Source organism: Drosophila gunungcola, unplaced genomic scaffold (genome assembly GCF_025200985.1).
Source record: "Drosophila gunungcola strain Sukarami unplaced genomic scaffold, Dgunungcola_SK_2 000078F, whole genome shotgun sequence".
Classification (NCBI taxonomy): domain Eukaryota; kingdom Metazoa; phylum Arthropoda; class Insecta; order Diptera; family Drosophilidae; genus Drosophila; species Drosophila gunungcola.
Genome location: NW_026453241.1, coordinates 297,158 through 311,328, shown reverse-complemented (window position 1 = coordinate 311,328; position 14,171 = coordinate 297,158). Strand labels below are relative to the sequence as shown.

General features: G+C 36.2%; 2 protein-coding genes across 2 annotated transcripts in view; one reads left to right on the top strand and one right to left on the bottom strand.

Moving 5' to 3' along the window:
* The window catches only part of LOC128264786 (uncharacterized), a 76,178-nt gene that overhangs the window by 41,074 nt on the left and 20,933 nt on the right, over positions 1 to 14,171 (bottom strand). The gene's annotated exons all lie outside the window — the stretch shown is intronic.
* On the top strand, positions 5,427 to 11,328 carry LOC128264782 (branched-chain-amino-acid aminotransferase, cytosolic). Its single transcript, XM_053000447.1, has 6 exons — positions 5,427 to 5,757; positions 7,566 to 7,991; positions 8,566 to 8,796; positions 9,347 to 9,653; positions 10,084 to 10,238; positions 10,310 to 11,328. Exons 1-6 carry the CDS (start codon positions 5,728 to 5,730, stop codon positions 10,496 to 10,498), a joined length of 1,338 nt encoding a protein of 445 aa, XP_052856407.1. The 5' UTR covers positions 5,427 to 5,727; the 3' UTR covers positions 10,499 to 11,328.

Genomic DNA, 14,171 nt, shown 5'->3' with positions numbered 1-14,171 from the left:
TTGCTAAACGAAAAGCAAATATCATAACCACTCTCTAGCACTATTTGATCTCACTTAACAAGCCCAAAAATGCGAATTAAGAATATCATAATAAGTCTACATTCGAATGACAAAAATAAATAACTGCCTAATAAATGTCGATATAAATTCACAATGCGTAACAGCCGCTCGCAGGGAAATGCAAATAAATCAGAGAAATCGCCTGACCAATTACCGCCGTTCGACATCCGTATTCATATCCCAGGATGACTTGCGGATCCGTAATCAGAGCGGATGATTGAATGACTAAATGCCTTATCATTATCATTGTTGTTTGGCCGTGAATGATTGTTTTTCGGGGATGGGGCGGTTGTATCTGGCGGTATGGGGCGATAAAACCGCATTCATCAACCCGCCTAGCCGATCGCGATCATGTGCTCCTGTATCTGTATCTGCTCCCGTATCCGTATCTGTATCTTTTTTCGCTTTTAATGCCGGGTGGGTGGGACTGGGCGGTGCTGCTGACAGCTAAAGCCCCGGAAACGTGTATCTTGTGATCGTTCGAGGGAGTGGCAGATAGCTGATAACTGCCCAGAGTTCTTCTTTTTTTTTTTTTTTTTTTTGTGGGGGCTTGTGCCGTACCCTGACGTCAATGGATCGATAAGCCCCATAGAGATATGATCATCCTGGCAAATAGATTTACAAAGAAAACAAAAATGCAAATATCTGTATGTTTCGCCCAAAGTTGGAAGATCCTCTTTGATTTCCTAATCAAAACACACATCATTTTTTTATATTTGCTTTAAAAAATAAAAAATTTACAGCATATAAAGTTGCGGGTAATCCTTCTTTTCAATATGTTATCCAATATATATTCGTTTTTCAACTTTTAATGCAAAATACTTATACGTTTCTTATCATTTTTGTTTTATTAAGTATATATATTTAAATATGTAAGTGTATTATTATTTCTTTAGAGTCTTCTCTTCTTAAAATGTTTAGTGATACATAATTATTTCAACATTTTTGCTTACTAAATGTATTCAACATATATATGCATTATATTTAATAAAATATGTCAAAATATTAAGTTTGATTGTTTATTTTATTTTGATTATTTTGTGCTTTGTTTAATAAATTTACATGTCAATTTTACAGAATTTAAAGAAAATAGAGTCAAATGCAACAAAAATAAATCAAAAAGAATAACCTTTATTAGCTTCTTAAACTGGGCTTGTATAATTTTCTTTAGTAAATTTTGTACACAAAAAATCATACAAATTTTCCATAGTTTGTTATGATAAAGTCTCTAAAACTTGGTGCTTAATATCGGGCGGGACTGATCATACGATTGGAACTGCGTCGTTGTCGTTGTCTGTGAACCCCGAGAACCCTTTAGCACACAACACAGTGTGTTTTGTGTTTTGTGTTTTGAATTAGTGAATCGTATTGAGTTCCCTGCAAACGGATCGCGACGCGTGATCGATTCCAATACAATTCCAATTCCAATTCCAATTGCAATTACCTCGACACAGTTGGGTGCGATTAAAGCGGCTCGGTCCGAGAACTCAGAACTCTGATTTGACGTCACCGCTGGAATCGCCCCTGGCCCCCAAATGCTCCCTTTTCGAAAGCGTAATTTGCCAATGCGAAGGCCCGCTGCAACAGTGGGATAAAAGTGTGCGTTGGTAAGGGCAGAAAATATTTACGAATTATCTTACCCAAAAATACCACAAAACACAAGGGGCTCGGATGACGCGGTCGGCCGTCAAGGTAACGAAACAAGCTCTCGCAGAAAGGCATCAGGCATCAACAAAACAATAACAATAACAGAATGATTGTAACGCCAGGGCGAAAACAAGTCAACTAAAGCCCGGGAAAAATAAAGGTGACCAACTGGCCGCGGGGGGGTTAAGGCGAACATATTGCGCATACGACACTTGGTACGCGATCAACAACGATATTTACAGCAAACTGCAAACAATAGTAGCTAAAAACTAATAACAACTGCATACTAAAGAATATTGTGAATATTTGTTGTAAAAAGTTTTTTGAAATTGTTCACGGAAAATTTATTTATTAATATAAATTTTTTAAAAATTCATTTTTACATCTTAACAATATATTTACTTAAACTGCTTGTGAATAAAATTAATGCACAAATTGAACGTATATTTAAAAGAAGCAGTTTTATGGAGTTACAAAATTCGGTTTTAATTAAAAGCATTAAGTGTGTGTGTATCTAAAAACTATGGATAAATTCCCTGTTATTTACTATTTTCATTTAGCAAAACACTTTTATTTCTATTGAGCCAAACACTCGTATAAGCTAGAATCAATCGAGTTTCTCAAGATCTTGTTGACGTTTTTGCATTTATTTTAAATATTCTACATTAAATACTAAAAATTGTGTCTTCGAAAGCCACGAAGTACTATTATTTTGCGCACTGCTGTATGTATCTGCATCTGTGTTTGTATCTGTATCTGTGACTGTACGAAAAGTGGGCCCGTTTCAGCGAACGGGCCTCCAAAACACACGCACACACTCACGCAGTGAGTGAGATACGCGACACACCCCCTCCATCTCACAGATACAAAAGTACACAAAACACACACACACACATACACACACATATGTATACGCAGACTTTTAAAGCGTCCTTGATCGTGCGCAAAAACAATGTAAGCAGTGGAAGCAGTGCAGGCGGTTCAATGACTTTTGCTCTCATTTTACAAGCCAGATAATTATAATGTAACGTGCCGATGGGAAGTGATTTGAACGCTACCCCACCCAAAAACCACTATTTTTCTCCCAGTGAACGATACCTTGACTGGTTTGTGTTTCTTGTGGCTTCGTTACGTATTTCGCTGGAAATCGTTTATTTTATCAGGCTGTTTTTTCCTTTGCTTCTGTTGTTGTTTTGATCACTCTCTAAAATCCGTCGCACATTAGTTGGTTTTTACGTTTTTTATTACTAGATGTGATTCGATATTGTTTTCAACAATATACCCAAATAAATTTAAAAAAATATTCAATACTAAAATTTTCTCTGAAACCTGGGATAATGAAATGGCTTTCTGAAAACTAATGGGTTTAATAAATATTATATCTTCGATTATAACGTGTTAAATAAATTTAAAAAATTAGATATCAGACATTAAAATACTTGTTAAGAACTTCGATTGAATTTCTTTATCTGTAAACTATGTGAATGCTAACCTTGGAGATAGGTGTAATAACAAAAACAGAGCCAGGTCCTTATGAAGATGTACAACAAGGTCGCCTGCAAAAAAAGATGAATATCCGGATGACCCAGTGACCACAGAGCAATGAAAACTGGTCACCGGGTGACCGAGTGAGATGGAACGACCATTGACTATCTCGCTTCGAGATTCGTCCATTGACATTGAAAGCCACTAATTTATTTGTTTATCAACCAGTTGAGAGCGAGTGGGAGAAGCATCTAGCATTACAATTATTTCAAGAGAGGCATGTAATGCACATATTTATGGCTATATCTCTTTTACCGGATCGGCCCTCTCTTAAGTTACAGCCCACATGGCGTGAGAAATCCCAAGAAAACTTGAGTTTCTCTTATCAGCGACTGATCGTGATGTAGCTGATTTAGATATTGCATCAGCCAGGATTAGGATTATAGTGGGAATCACTTTGTGTGTGTTTTTTTTATTTTGTTTTTGGTTTTTTGTTTTTTGTTTTACCTTTCTCAAATCTGTTTTGCACAATCTGTTAAACACACACAGCAAATCCGGAGCGTTATCAGTTGGGAAACTACGAGCTGGAAAACAGGAAAATAAAAAACCAAACGAAAACGTGCACGTCATGTTTTCCACATTTTCCACCCAATCGTTTTGCGTGGTAAAAAAAGAACAAGAAGTTAGCCAGGTAGCAGGAAGTGAAGGAGGAAGTGGCTAATATTGATACCACGTGTGCGTCATAAAAAGGGTCATTTTCCACCCCGAACTCAATTCGTTTGTATCGAATTTGGACAGGCTAAAATTTTCTTAAATTAATCGCATTCAAATTTGTAATTAAGTCCCCGCTCAAAGCTCAAAATTGTTAGGCCTAGTTTAAAACTACTTGTATATCAAACAATATTCCTTGATTGAACTGATACCTATTTTACAGATACAAACCTAAGTTTATAGATATATGCTCTCATAGATATAAATATATAGATAAAAGTACCTATTCCATTGTGTACTCACTTTTAATGGAAACGTACACATGCGGCGCAAACAAAGAACTAGAACCAGAAGAGAAGCCGTCGAAAAATCCAAGACTCAACTCGAAGCAAATATGTCAAAAAAGCAAAAAAATTCAACCGAAAATAATTGCTCAAAATTGTCGAGGCAAAAACAAAATCGAACAACAAAAAAAGTCAGCTAAAAAACGAGAACCAAAAACACTCTGCCGGCCGAAATCGCCGACCGCTGCGCCCAAATAAGTACGCAGCCCATGGGGGTCCGCCCCCCCACATCTCCGCCCCCAAAGCCCCCTTTTTTCGGGGGCAGCAACAAGACGTAGTGCCGATCGATCGATCGTACGAAACCCGAAAACCAGCCAAAGTCGCACCAAGAGATTCGGTATGGGAGCAAACCGAAAAAACATTCGATTTTCGGCACCTTATGTATTTGCTACACTCGTCAAAATTTACTTTATTTAAATGTAGAATATAGAATTCATTTTATTCGTTTATTTTACTTACTTGCTTTTAGCCTGATTTTACCTTTTCCCCTAATTATTATGACTATAATATAATGATTACAAGTTGCAAGTCAGGAATGAACTCTATTTTGAAAGGCACAGATTAAAAACAGTTCGGGTTTTAAAAAAAAATAAACATGACCTGAGCAACTACGTTATTTTACAAAATTTTCTTTTAATTAAAAACAATGATTTGTGAATTATTTTTTAACGGTGAACTCAATTTATCAAATAACTAAAAAGTGTCTGAGCGTATCGTTTGACAAATTTAATAATTATATATATATTTGCTAAACTCTTCTTCAATAGAAATTTAATTTATTTTATATGTATATACATACATTTGTAGGCTTGTTTATTCCTAATTATTAAAAAGGTGATGAAAGTTATTGCCAAATGTCATCTATTCATTATTGTCAGTCACTTGCCTTCGTATTATATTTGAGCTGTAATGAAATATGCAATCAGAAATAAATAAGAGACACTCATTATCGTCTTGGCAATCTTTTCCATTTCAAATATATAAATCCATTTATTATAATTTTGAAATATATATGACTCTTATCGCAGTGTAGACGCTCGCGCTCTCTCTTCCGCTCTCTTAGCGGCCTTTCCTGCGCTACGCTCTTAAAATGGCGCTCGAACGGTAATCGTACGACTCCACACCCACACACACATACAACCCGTGGATCGGCTATATATATTACTATATAGGTGGCGGCAACTCATTTCTTGCAGAGACTTCGTGCCGTCAAGATCGAGCTGAAAGGCCTAATAAAAAAGAAAGTATATCAAAACCCGCAATATAAGGCAACTGTGTGCTTAACAATTTTTTTTACTGTGCAAAGTGCAGTTCCTTTCCCGTTAAATTAAAAACCAAGAAATACAAATTAATATCGGTTCGCGCAAGTGCGGCAAAGTGCAAGTGCAAGAGACGCTAAAAGAGCGATTTAAAGCATCGAAGAGAGTCTTAATACCACAACAAAAGCGAGAAAGAAAGTTCCAACGCTAAAACCAACAAGATGACAACCAAAATGGCAATTAACGCTAAGGTTTGTAATCAAAAATCCAAAAAAAAGCCCATCATCACCATCGGTAGCGCCGCCAATAAATCTAAATTTTAATAAGCTAGCAACAGACTGAAATCAAAGTATATTCGTAGCTTTTTATGAAGATGTGCAAATCGTGACTCTCGTTTGATGTTTTTATCAATCCGACACATTTAAAAACAAGAAAAATATGAACAAAGCTTATGCATTTGACTGATTTGACTAAAATAAAAATAAATTTTCGATTTTAAGTCAGTAGTAAAAACGAAGCTTATGACGCTTTTAGATTTAGAATTTCGCTACCTAATAAATCTAAAAATTTGAAGAAAATATCTTAATATTTCTTGATTTAGAAATGATTTAACTTTGAAACATATGGAGCTATGTTTTTTCGCTAATAAGCTATAAATAAGAACAATAAAAAAAATGTTAGATTAAAGCATAAATCAGAATAGTTTCCATATCAGCTATGTTTTTTTTTTTTTTTTTTTTTGAAGGGTAGCTCTGTTAATACGAATTTTAAAAAACCTATAATAAAATGTGGTGGAATCGTAAAGTTTCCGGTGGATACTGTTGATGGACTATCTCCAGACCTTTTGTTTTATTGACAGACTTTTTCCGAACAACCTGACACGCTCCCAGCCATCCAGACCACATATAAATAGAACCCATTAATGCTTTATTTTGGACATTTATGGCCTGTTCTTATCACTTTCCATTCCCACGAAACGCCGCGATAAGCAATGTTGTAGGCAGGCAGACTTACAGACGACAATTCCGAACGAGTTTTTAAGCGCGCTTTTCTGGTAGTTTTTTGAGTATTTCAGTTCAACATTTTTGGCTGACGCAATGCCGACCATTGATGTCAACTTGTCATTTTTCGTTGGACTGGCTGGTTTTTTGGCTTAGTCGATAGTTTGGTCGATTTCATCAGCCATCCGTCAAGGAGAGATGAACGGCATCGGCTGAAATATAATAAAGTAAACAGACTATTGTAGATTAGCTCTTGTCTCCAATCCGTGCCGGAATCGAATCTAAACTGCTGACTCTCGTCTGACCCGGAATGTAGACAATACCAAAACCGGGGTTACATCAGTGCAAGTCCCGCAAACAAGATCGTCTGCCTTGCAAATTGAAAATTAATTAATGTGCAAATCATTTTCGGCAGCTTGGCAATTTCGGTTGGGGTCTAGACCCAAATTAGCATATCATCAGTGGCGGGCAGCTATTCCGATTTGTTTAAATTCGGTTTCATTTACTTTACCTTCACAAACAGATAATTAAAATATATAACGATTTAAAATAAAATATTTACTTTGTTTAACCAATGGGCTAAGAAAATATAATTTTTTATATTTATTATAGTTGTCTTAAGAAATAAATCTAATTTAATATATAAGCAGTTTTTTATAATATTTAAAACATTTAGTTTTTGACTTATAAATAAATAAACAAGGCTACTTATATTATAATTTGTGGGTTATAAATGATATGCTTGATATTTTAAAATTATAAATTTTTATTACTATTTAACAATTTATATTTTATACTATGCTTTTGCGTTTGATATTAAATTTTTTCAAATCCAAATTTTTGTTTTATTGTACAGAATTTATTTATAGTAAATGAAATTAGTATATTTATGCAGCTTGATCATTGTATTTCTTTTTAGATTAAAAATCATATTAAAATCTTATAGATTACAATCAATATTTTAAAGTTTATTTGAATACAGGTTGAAGCATTTTTGAGAATTTTTCGAAATACTGTTTTTGAATGTTGCTCATGAGGCATTTTTGGTTTGTTTACAGGATATTTTCCGCAACCAGCACCGTCTAATCCGCTTCATCGCCCAGTCGATCCGGCTGTGCAGCAACCAGTCGCTGAAGGCCGCCCAAGCGGCCCAGCAGCAGCAGCAACAGAAGTCGGCGGCGGACTTCCAGATCACCGCCTCGGTGGATGCCCAGTACACCAGTGCACCGGAGCCCGTGAAGCACGACAAGGATCTGGGCCACCAGTTCCGCGCCTCCCAGCTATCCGTGCGTTTGGCCGCTCCGGAGCAACTGCAGCCGAAGCCGGACAACGACGGGGAGCTGGGCTTCGGCCGCCTCTTCACCGATCACATGCTCAAGATCTACTACCACAAGAGCCTCGGGGGATGGCAGCGACCGGAGATCACGCCGCTGGAGAACCTAGTCATGCATCCGGCCGCCAAGGTGCTGCACTACGCCGTTGAGGTAAGCGAAGTCTTCGGAAACCCATTACTCCCATTACTCAATACTAAACTGAATGCATAGCCTATATCGAGTTTAACTTATTTTCTATAAAGAAGCTTATTTTCCTGAGGATTCCCCTATATTGAAAATGCAATTGAGCGCCACTTTCAATCCAGATCTATAAAAAGAGTTTGACTCGTGAAAGCTCATCAAATATTATATTCAGGACCTATCAAGTCAAATATAAATAGTTCAGTTGAGATTATCCCACTCTAAACCTATCCTTTGACTTTTAAAATCAAAGTGTTGCGTATTGCTAGAAAAAAAAAATTCTTCAACTAAAAAGTAGTGAGACCTTAATGATGTGTTCTAAAAACACAAGTCCACATTTAGGGGATAAACTAGAAGAATCGAATTCGCAACCTTTTTGGTGACTTGAGAGCGGTTTGTTGTCTTGTCACCATCCCCCTTGTTCCACACAGTAATCCGCAAGCCGTAATCTCTGTAAACAAGTCGCCCGCGGTCTGACGTATTAAGATGCCTTGTTGCCATGTTGTTGTCTTATCAATCCTATGCCGTTTCCCATTCATTGCAGCTCTTCGAGGGCATGAAGGCGTACCGCGGCGTCGACGGCAAGATCCGAATCTTCCGGCCGGACATGAACATGAACCGCATGAACCTCGCCGCCCAGCGCTCCGGCCTGCCCACCTTCGAGGGCAAGGAGTTCGTCCAGTGCCTGTCCCGCCTGATTTCTATCGACTCCGAGTGGGTTCCCCACACGGACACCGCCAGCTTGTACATCCGCCCCACACTGATCGGCATTGATGTGAGTATATAGTACCAGATAATGAAAAACTGTGTCCAAGCAAGCAAAAGCACCTAAATCTCTGCTGTGCTTTTGCCAAGATCTCGACAAAGGTATTGAATGAAAGCAAAGCAAAATTAAAAATATTTGCCTTCCTTTGTTTTGCCCTGCTTTGCTTTTCTGTGAAAAGTCCGGCAGCTGCTGTAAAAGCATTTCATTTCATTTGATTTTGCTTTTGCTTCGAACTTTGAAAGCAAGCATTTCAAACTTTCAGAAGCAAAGCCAGAACATTAACTTTGTGTTGCTCTCAGCATTTTTAAAGCAAATTTTACATTTATACAAAAAGATTCTTAGATTGTTCAGCATAACTGAAAGAAAAAAAAGTAAATTTTTTTTTATTAATATCAAGCTTGAAACATATCTTTGAATTTTCCCAATTCTGAAAGCTTTCTTTTGCTTTCGTTGATTTTGCTTTGGCTTTGCTTTTGCAACAGCACAGTTAAAGGACAAAATGTAAACCATACTATACATCTCGGTCACTTTATTAATCCCTGGTTGGTCCAACTTACAGCCTACACTGGGAGTGGCTTCTTCGGACTCGGCCCTGCTCTACACGATCCTCAGTCCGGTGGGCAGCTACTTCAAGACGGGCTCCTCCGGTGCCGTTTCCCTGTTGGCCGATCCCAGCTATGTTCGTGCCTGGCCAGGCGGTGTGGGCAACCGAAAGATGGGCTCCAACTACGCACCCACGATCAATGTGCAGAAGGAGGCGGCGGCCAGGGGACTGCAGCAGGTGTTGTGGCTCTACGGCGAGGATCACCAGCTCACCGAAGTGGGCACCATGAACATCTTCATGTTCTACGTAAACGATCAAGGAGGTAGGTTTCTCTGTATTTTTAAGGGTTTTTAAGTGCTCAGTTTTGTGATGTAAAAACGTCAAGTTCTAAATAGATTTGTTGACGCGTTTTCGACCATTTAAAGGATATGTATTCAGTAAATTAAAATTTTAAAAAATCAAGAAATGTTTTTGCTAAAATGTAACTACATAATTATTTATTTATTTATTCCACATATTAAAAGTGATAACCGCATGGTGTTTATATATTGAAGCAATGTTTCTTAAAACAATAAACACCAATTAGTGTAGGGACTTCAAATAAGGTTTATTTTATTTAATTTTCTTTTAATTTTTAACTGAGTTATGTACCAAGAACGATTTTAGAAACCAGATTTATTTTTTTGCGCGTTTTTTAGATACATTTCTTTTTGAAGTACTTAACCAATTTGTGTGCCCATTGCCATTTGCAGAACAAGTGCTGGTTACCCCGCCGCTGAGTGGCCTGATCCTGCCCGGAATCACCCGCGACTCCATCCTGCGCATGACCCGCCAGTGGGGCAAGTTCAAGGTGAGCGAGGCGACCATCACCATGCCCATGGTCTGCGAGCTCCTCAACCAGGGAAGGGTAAGTGATCCCAGATAGAATTCACTTCTCGTAAGCACATAACTCATTTGGATTGATCCCCACTTGAACAGCTGCTGGAGCTCTTTGGAGCGGGAACGGCGTGCGTGGTCAGTCCGGTGAACCGCATCAACTACCTCGGCCAGGACCTGTACATACCCACCATGGAGCAGGAGAAGCCCGTGCACGAGCTGATCCGCGAGTCCCTCACCGACATCCAGTACGGCCGCGTGGACCATCCGTGGTCGGTGGTGATCGACTAGGATCCCAGGCGATCCCATCCGCATCCACATCCACATCCACAACAGCCCACATCTATTATCCTTTCCCCATCCCTTCCCTTCCCCGTACCGTGTATTAGTAGGATTTAGTTGCCAAGTGCTTTGTGGGTTGCCAATGTGCTCGAATTTGTTTCGTTTGTTGTGCATTTATCTATATACGTGCATATACCGATATACATATATATATATATATATATATATATATATATATATATTATTTAATATAGTAGGTTATAAGTCGAGGGCCGATTCATTTAAGTTGCATTTAAATGTATATTTATTTATTTATGTCAGGAATTCGAATTGTACATAATTCCAACTGGTTCAATGTTATTTATAGTTTTCCATATATTTTTTTTTTTCATATTTTTAGTTTTGTTTTACTATTGTTGTACAACAATCTGTTTTCTAAAGCTATGAATCGTCTTTTAGCGCTTTTACTTCCAAGCAGCATCGAAAGCAGAGCAAAATTACCAACTACAAATTTTAGAAATTAGAAATTAGAAACAAGAAAACCAGGAGAAGAATTCCCAAACGAAGTGTGGAATCAAGTTGAAAACGTACCGGAGGCGAAATGCATTTATTAGTGAGTAAGTGATCGAGGCGTTCTTGGAGGTAAAAGCGACACGAGAGGCACGAGGGCAGCAGCCAGCCAGCTGCGCCGAGCTGTGACTAAAGCTAATCTATACCTGAACCTGTCAGTAGAACCTAGGCCTAGGCTGTAGATCCTAACCCGAATCAAGCTGTATACTATACCTGTAACCTAGAAGTTAAGCGAATCATGCGATGAAATAAACGAAGACAAAAAACAACTTCAATGGCTAATATTTAATTCAACTTAATGTAGTTAAGTGTTCCTTAAATTTATTTACATTTTTTGACAGTATGTTTTGTTGATTTATTGTTCCCCAGCGGATATATCAAAAAATCCTTATCTGGTTAAGTTATTTCTAACTAAGTCTTAACAATAATTGAGAAAGATTAAGCTTCAAGCTGTCTATTTTTTTAAAGCTCTCAAAGGATTTTTATCAAATTTTAGCTGAACTTGAGACAAGGAAAATATTTTTCACAAAATCGGTTTACTCATTTTAGTAAGCATACAAAATGTTTCCACCAAAAACTGAAATTTCCAAGGGTTTCTTTAATTTTCCAAAATGTCCTTTGACACATGAAAAGCTGTACATTTTTCGCGACCCAGTATTGCAGCTTAATTAGTCTCTTTTTTTGTATTATTTTTTTGTGGATGTCCTTGATAGGCGCTGCTAGGTGGCGGCAGTACTATTTTATGATTTTTGTTCTTGTGAGTGGCTTTCAGTAGCGCCACCAAGCTAAAATTTCACAAATAATCGATAAAGCAGTGGCGCCACCTAGCAGCGTCTATTCAAGTAATGAGAGATAGGCGGCGCTAACGCTTATTTGATGGAAAGGTGGCGCTTCAATTTCTGATTTTTCCCATAGGTGGCTTGGTGGTAAGAAACTCCGCTTGTAAAAAAAAACGAATTTTAGCGACCTTTTTGTCTAATGTCAAATGGTTTGGTTCTTTTTCAAAACGAATCCACTCTCTTTAAGGTCAATGCTTACTATGTTTGTTAAATAATATTATTGTCCAACAATACATTTTTGCAAAAAAAAATGAATGTTCAATAAAAAATCACATTTTTTAATATCTAAATATGTTGTTTCTTTTAGACAACAGTTCATACTAGCGAGAGACAGATCGCAAAAACAAGGCAAGAAAGATATACAATACATAAAATGTTGTTTTAAAAAGATCTAAATTTCGTCCAGCTTTTTATAGCCAACGGCGATATAAAATGTAGGTATTTATAGATCTCACTCCCTTAATAAGCACTTTTTTGAAGTCCCAACTTGAATTGGCAACTTAAAAGGCTAAAAATGTATCCCTTAAAAAAACACGATGAAAAAAAGCACTGGGAAATTAGGAATTTGCAACCCCAACAAATTATTTCCAACCGCAGGATAAAATTAAGATTTTTTTTTGGAATTCAGTTCATTAAACGAAAACTTTTTGAAGGATAACGGATTTTTTTCTGTGTTATTATTAAGATAACATACAAACATAAATAACATAACATATTTAGTTGAAAATAGGAAGCTAGAAACGATATACAAGTATATTATTTATAATAAGTAAAAACATCTAAATTGTGTTCAGCTTATTATAGTTAACAGCGCCATATTATTAAGGTAATTTTAGAACTCGCACCCTAACCAATAAACATATTTTATTTATAGTATATTTCTTATACGGTCAATAGATAACACACTTCCAAGTTAAATAGGGGGTTGGAAAAAACGGTCGAAGTTTTGCATGAAGCTCAGGAAACGATATAGGTGTTCTAAAAAATATCAAAATTGTGTACAGCTTTTTATGGCAACAAGGCAATTTTTAAGGTTATTTTAGATCTCGCCCCCCTACAATAAACGACTTTAAACTATATACAAAATATAAAATGTTTTCCAAAAAAAGTCTCAATTGGGTTCAGATTTTATTAGCTAAGGCAATTTAAGATCTTGCCACATTACAAACTAATATCTGTTATTTATAGTATACTTATTATATAACTAATAGATAACATACTTGCGAGTTATTTAGGAGGCTGGAAAAAAAGATTGAAGTTTTGCATCAAGCTCAAGAAATGATATAAAAACAATAAAATATTGTTCTCAAAATTATTTTACTTGTTTTCAACTTTTATTAGCTAACAGCGCCATTTCATTAAGGTAATTTCAGATCTTGCACCATTACAAGCCAGTAAACTTTATTTATAGTAGATAAAAAACTTCCAAATAAAATAGTGGGTTGGAAAAAAATTAAAGTTTAGAATTAAGCTTAAAATATGATATACAAAACATAAAATGTTGTTCTAAAAAATCCAAATTGTGTTTAGCTTTTTATAACTAACAGCGATTGTATAAAAGGTTATTTGGGTCTTCGCACCCTTACCAACCACTATTTATAGTATATTTTTATAAATATAACAGATAACAACCATCCAAATAAAATAGGGGGCTAAAAAAAAGATTGATGCTTTGAACTAATATAAAAGTGAACAACATAATTGTTGTTGAACCCTTACCAACCAACATTTTGTTAGTCCCAATTTGAAAGAAAAGCCCACTTATAGGGGGAAAAACTTAGCTCAAAAGGAAAAACAGCAAAAACAAAGCTTTGGGAAAGGAGAAATTTACAACCTTAAAAAATGTTTACTTTTGTACCTATTTTATTTTAGCAGCAAAAGAAATATTAATTTCTTAAGCAAACATAGCAACAAAATAATTAAAACATATTCGCATATCTACACCCAGAGAAAAACATAGTGTTTTAATACACTTACACTTTGAGTTAAATAATTTCGGTACCGATTTAGCCCCGAGAGGTGTTGTATTTAAGTCAAAATGTGTTTCACTTCATATTAATTTTATTTCTTTTATATTAAATAAATATTTCGTTTCAAAATATATAAAATATTAAGTACGAAGAACTTTAATGAAAGCATAAATTTAATTTAAATAAGTAATTTTTTCATTAATTTATTTCAGAAGTAGTACATTGTTTTGTACATCTGTTGTTGTCAAAAGTAGTGCATTTTATTTGATTAGCGTTAAATTGTTTAATCATAAGCACTACTTT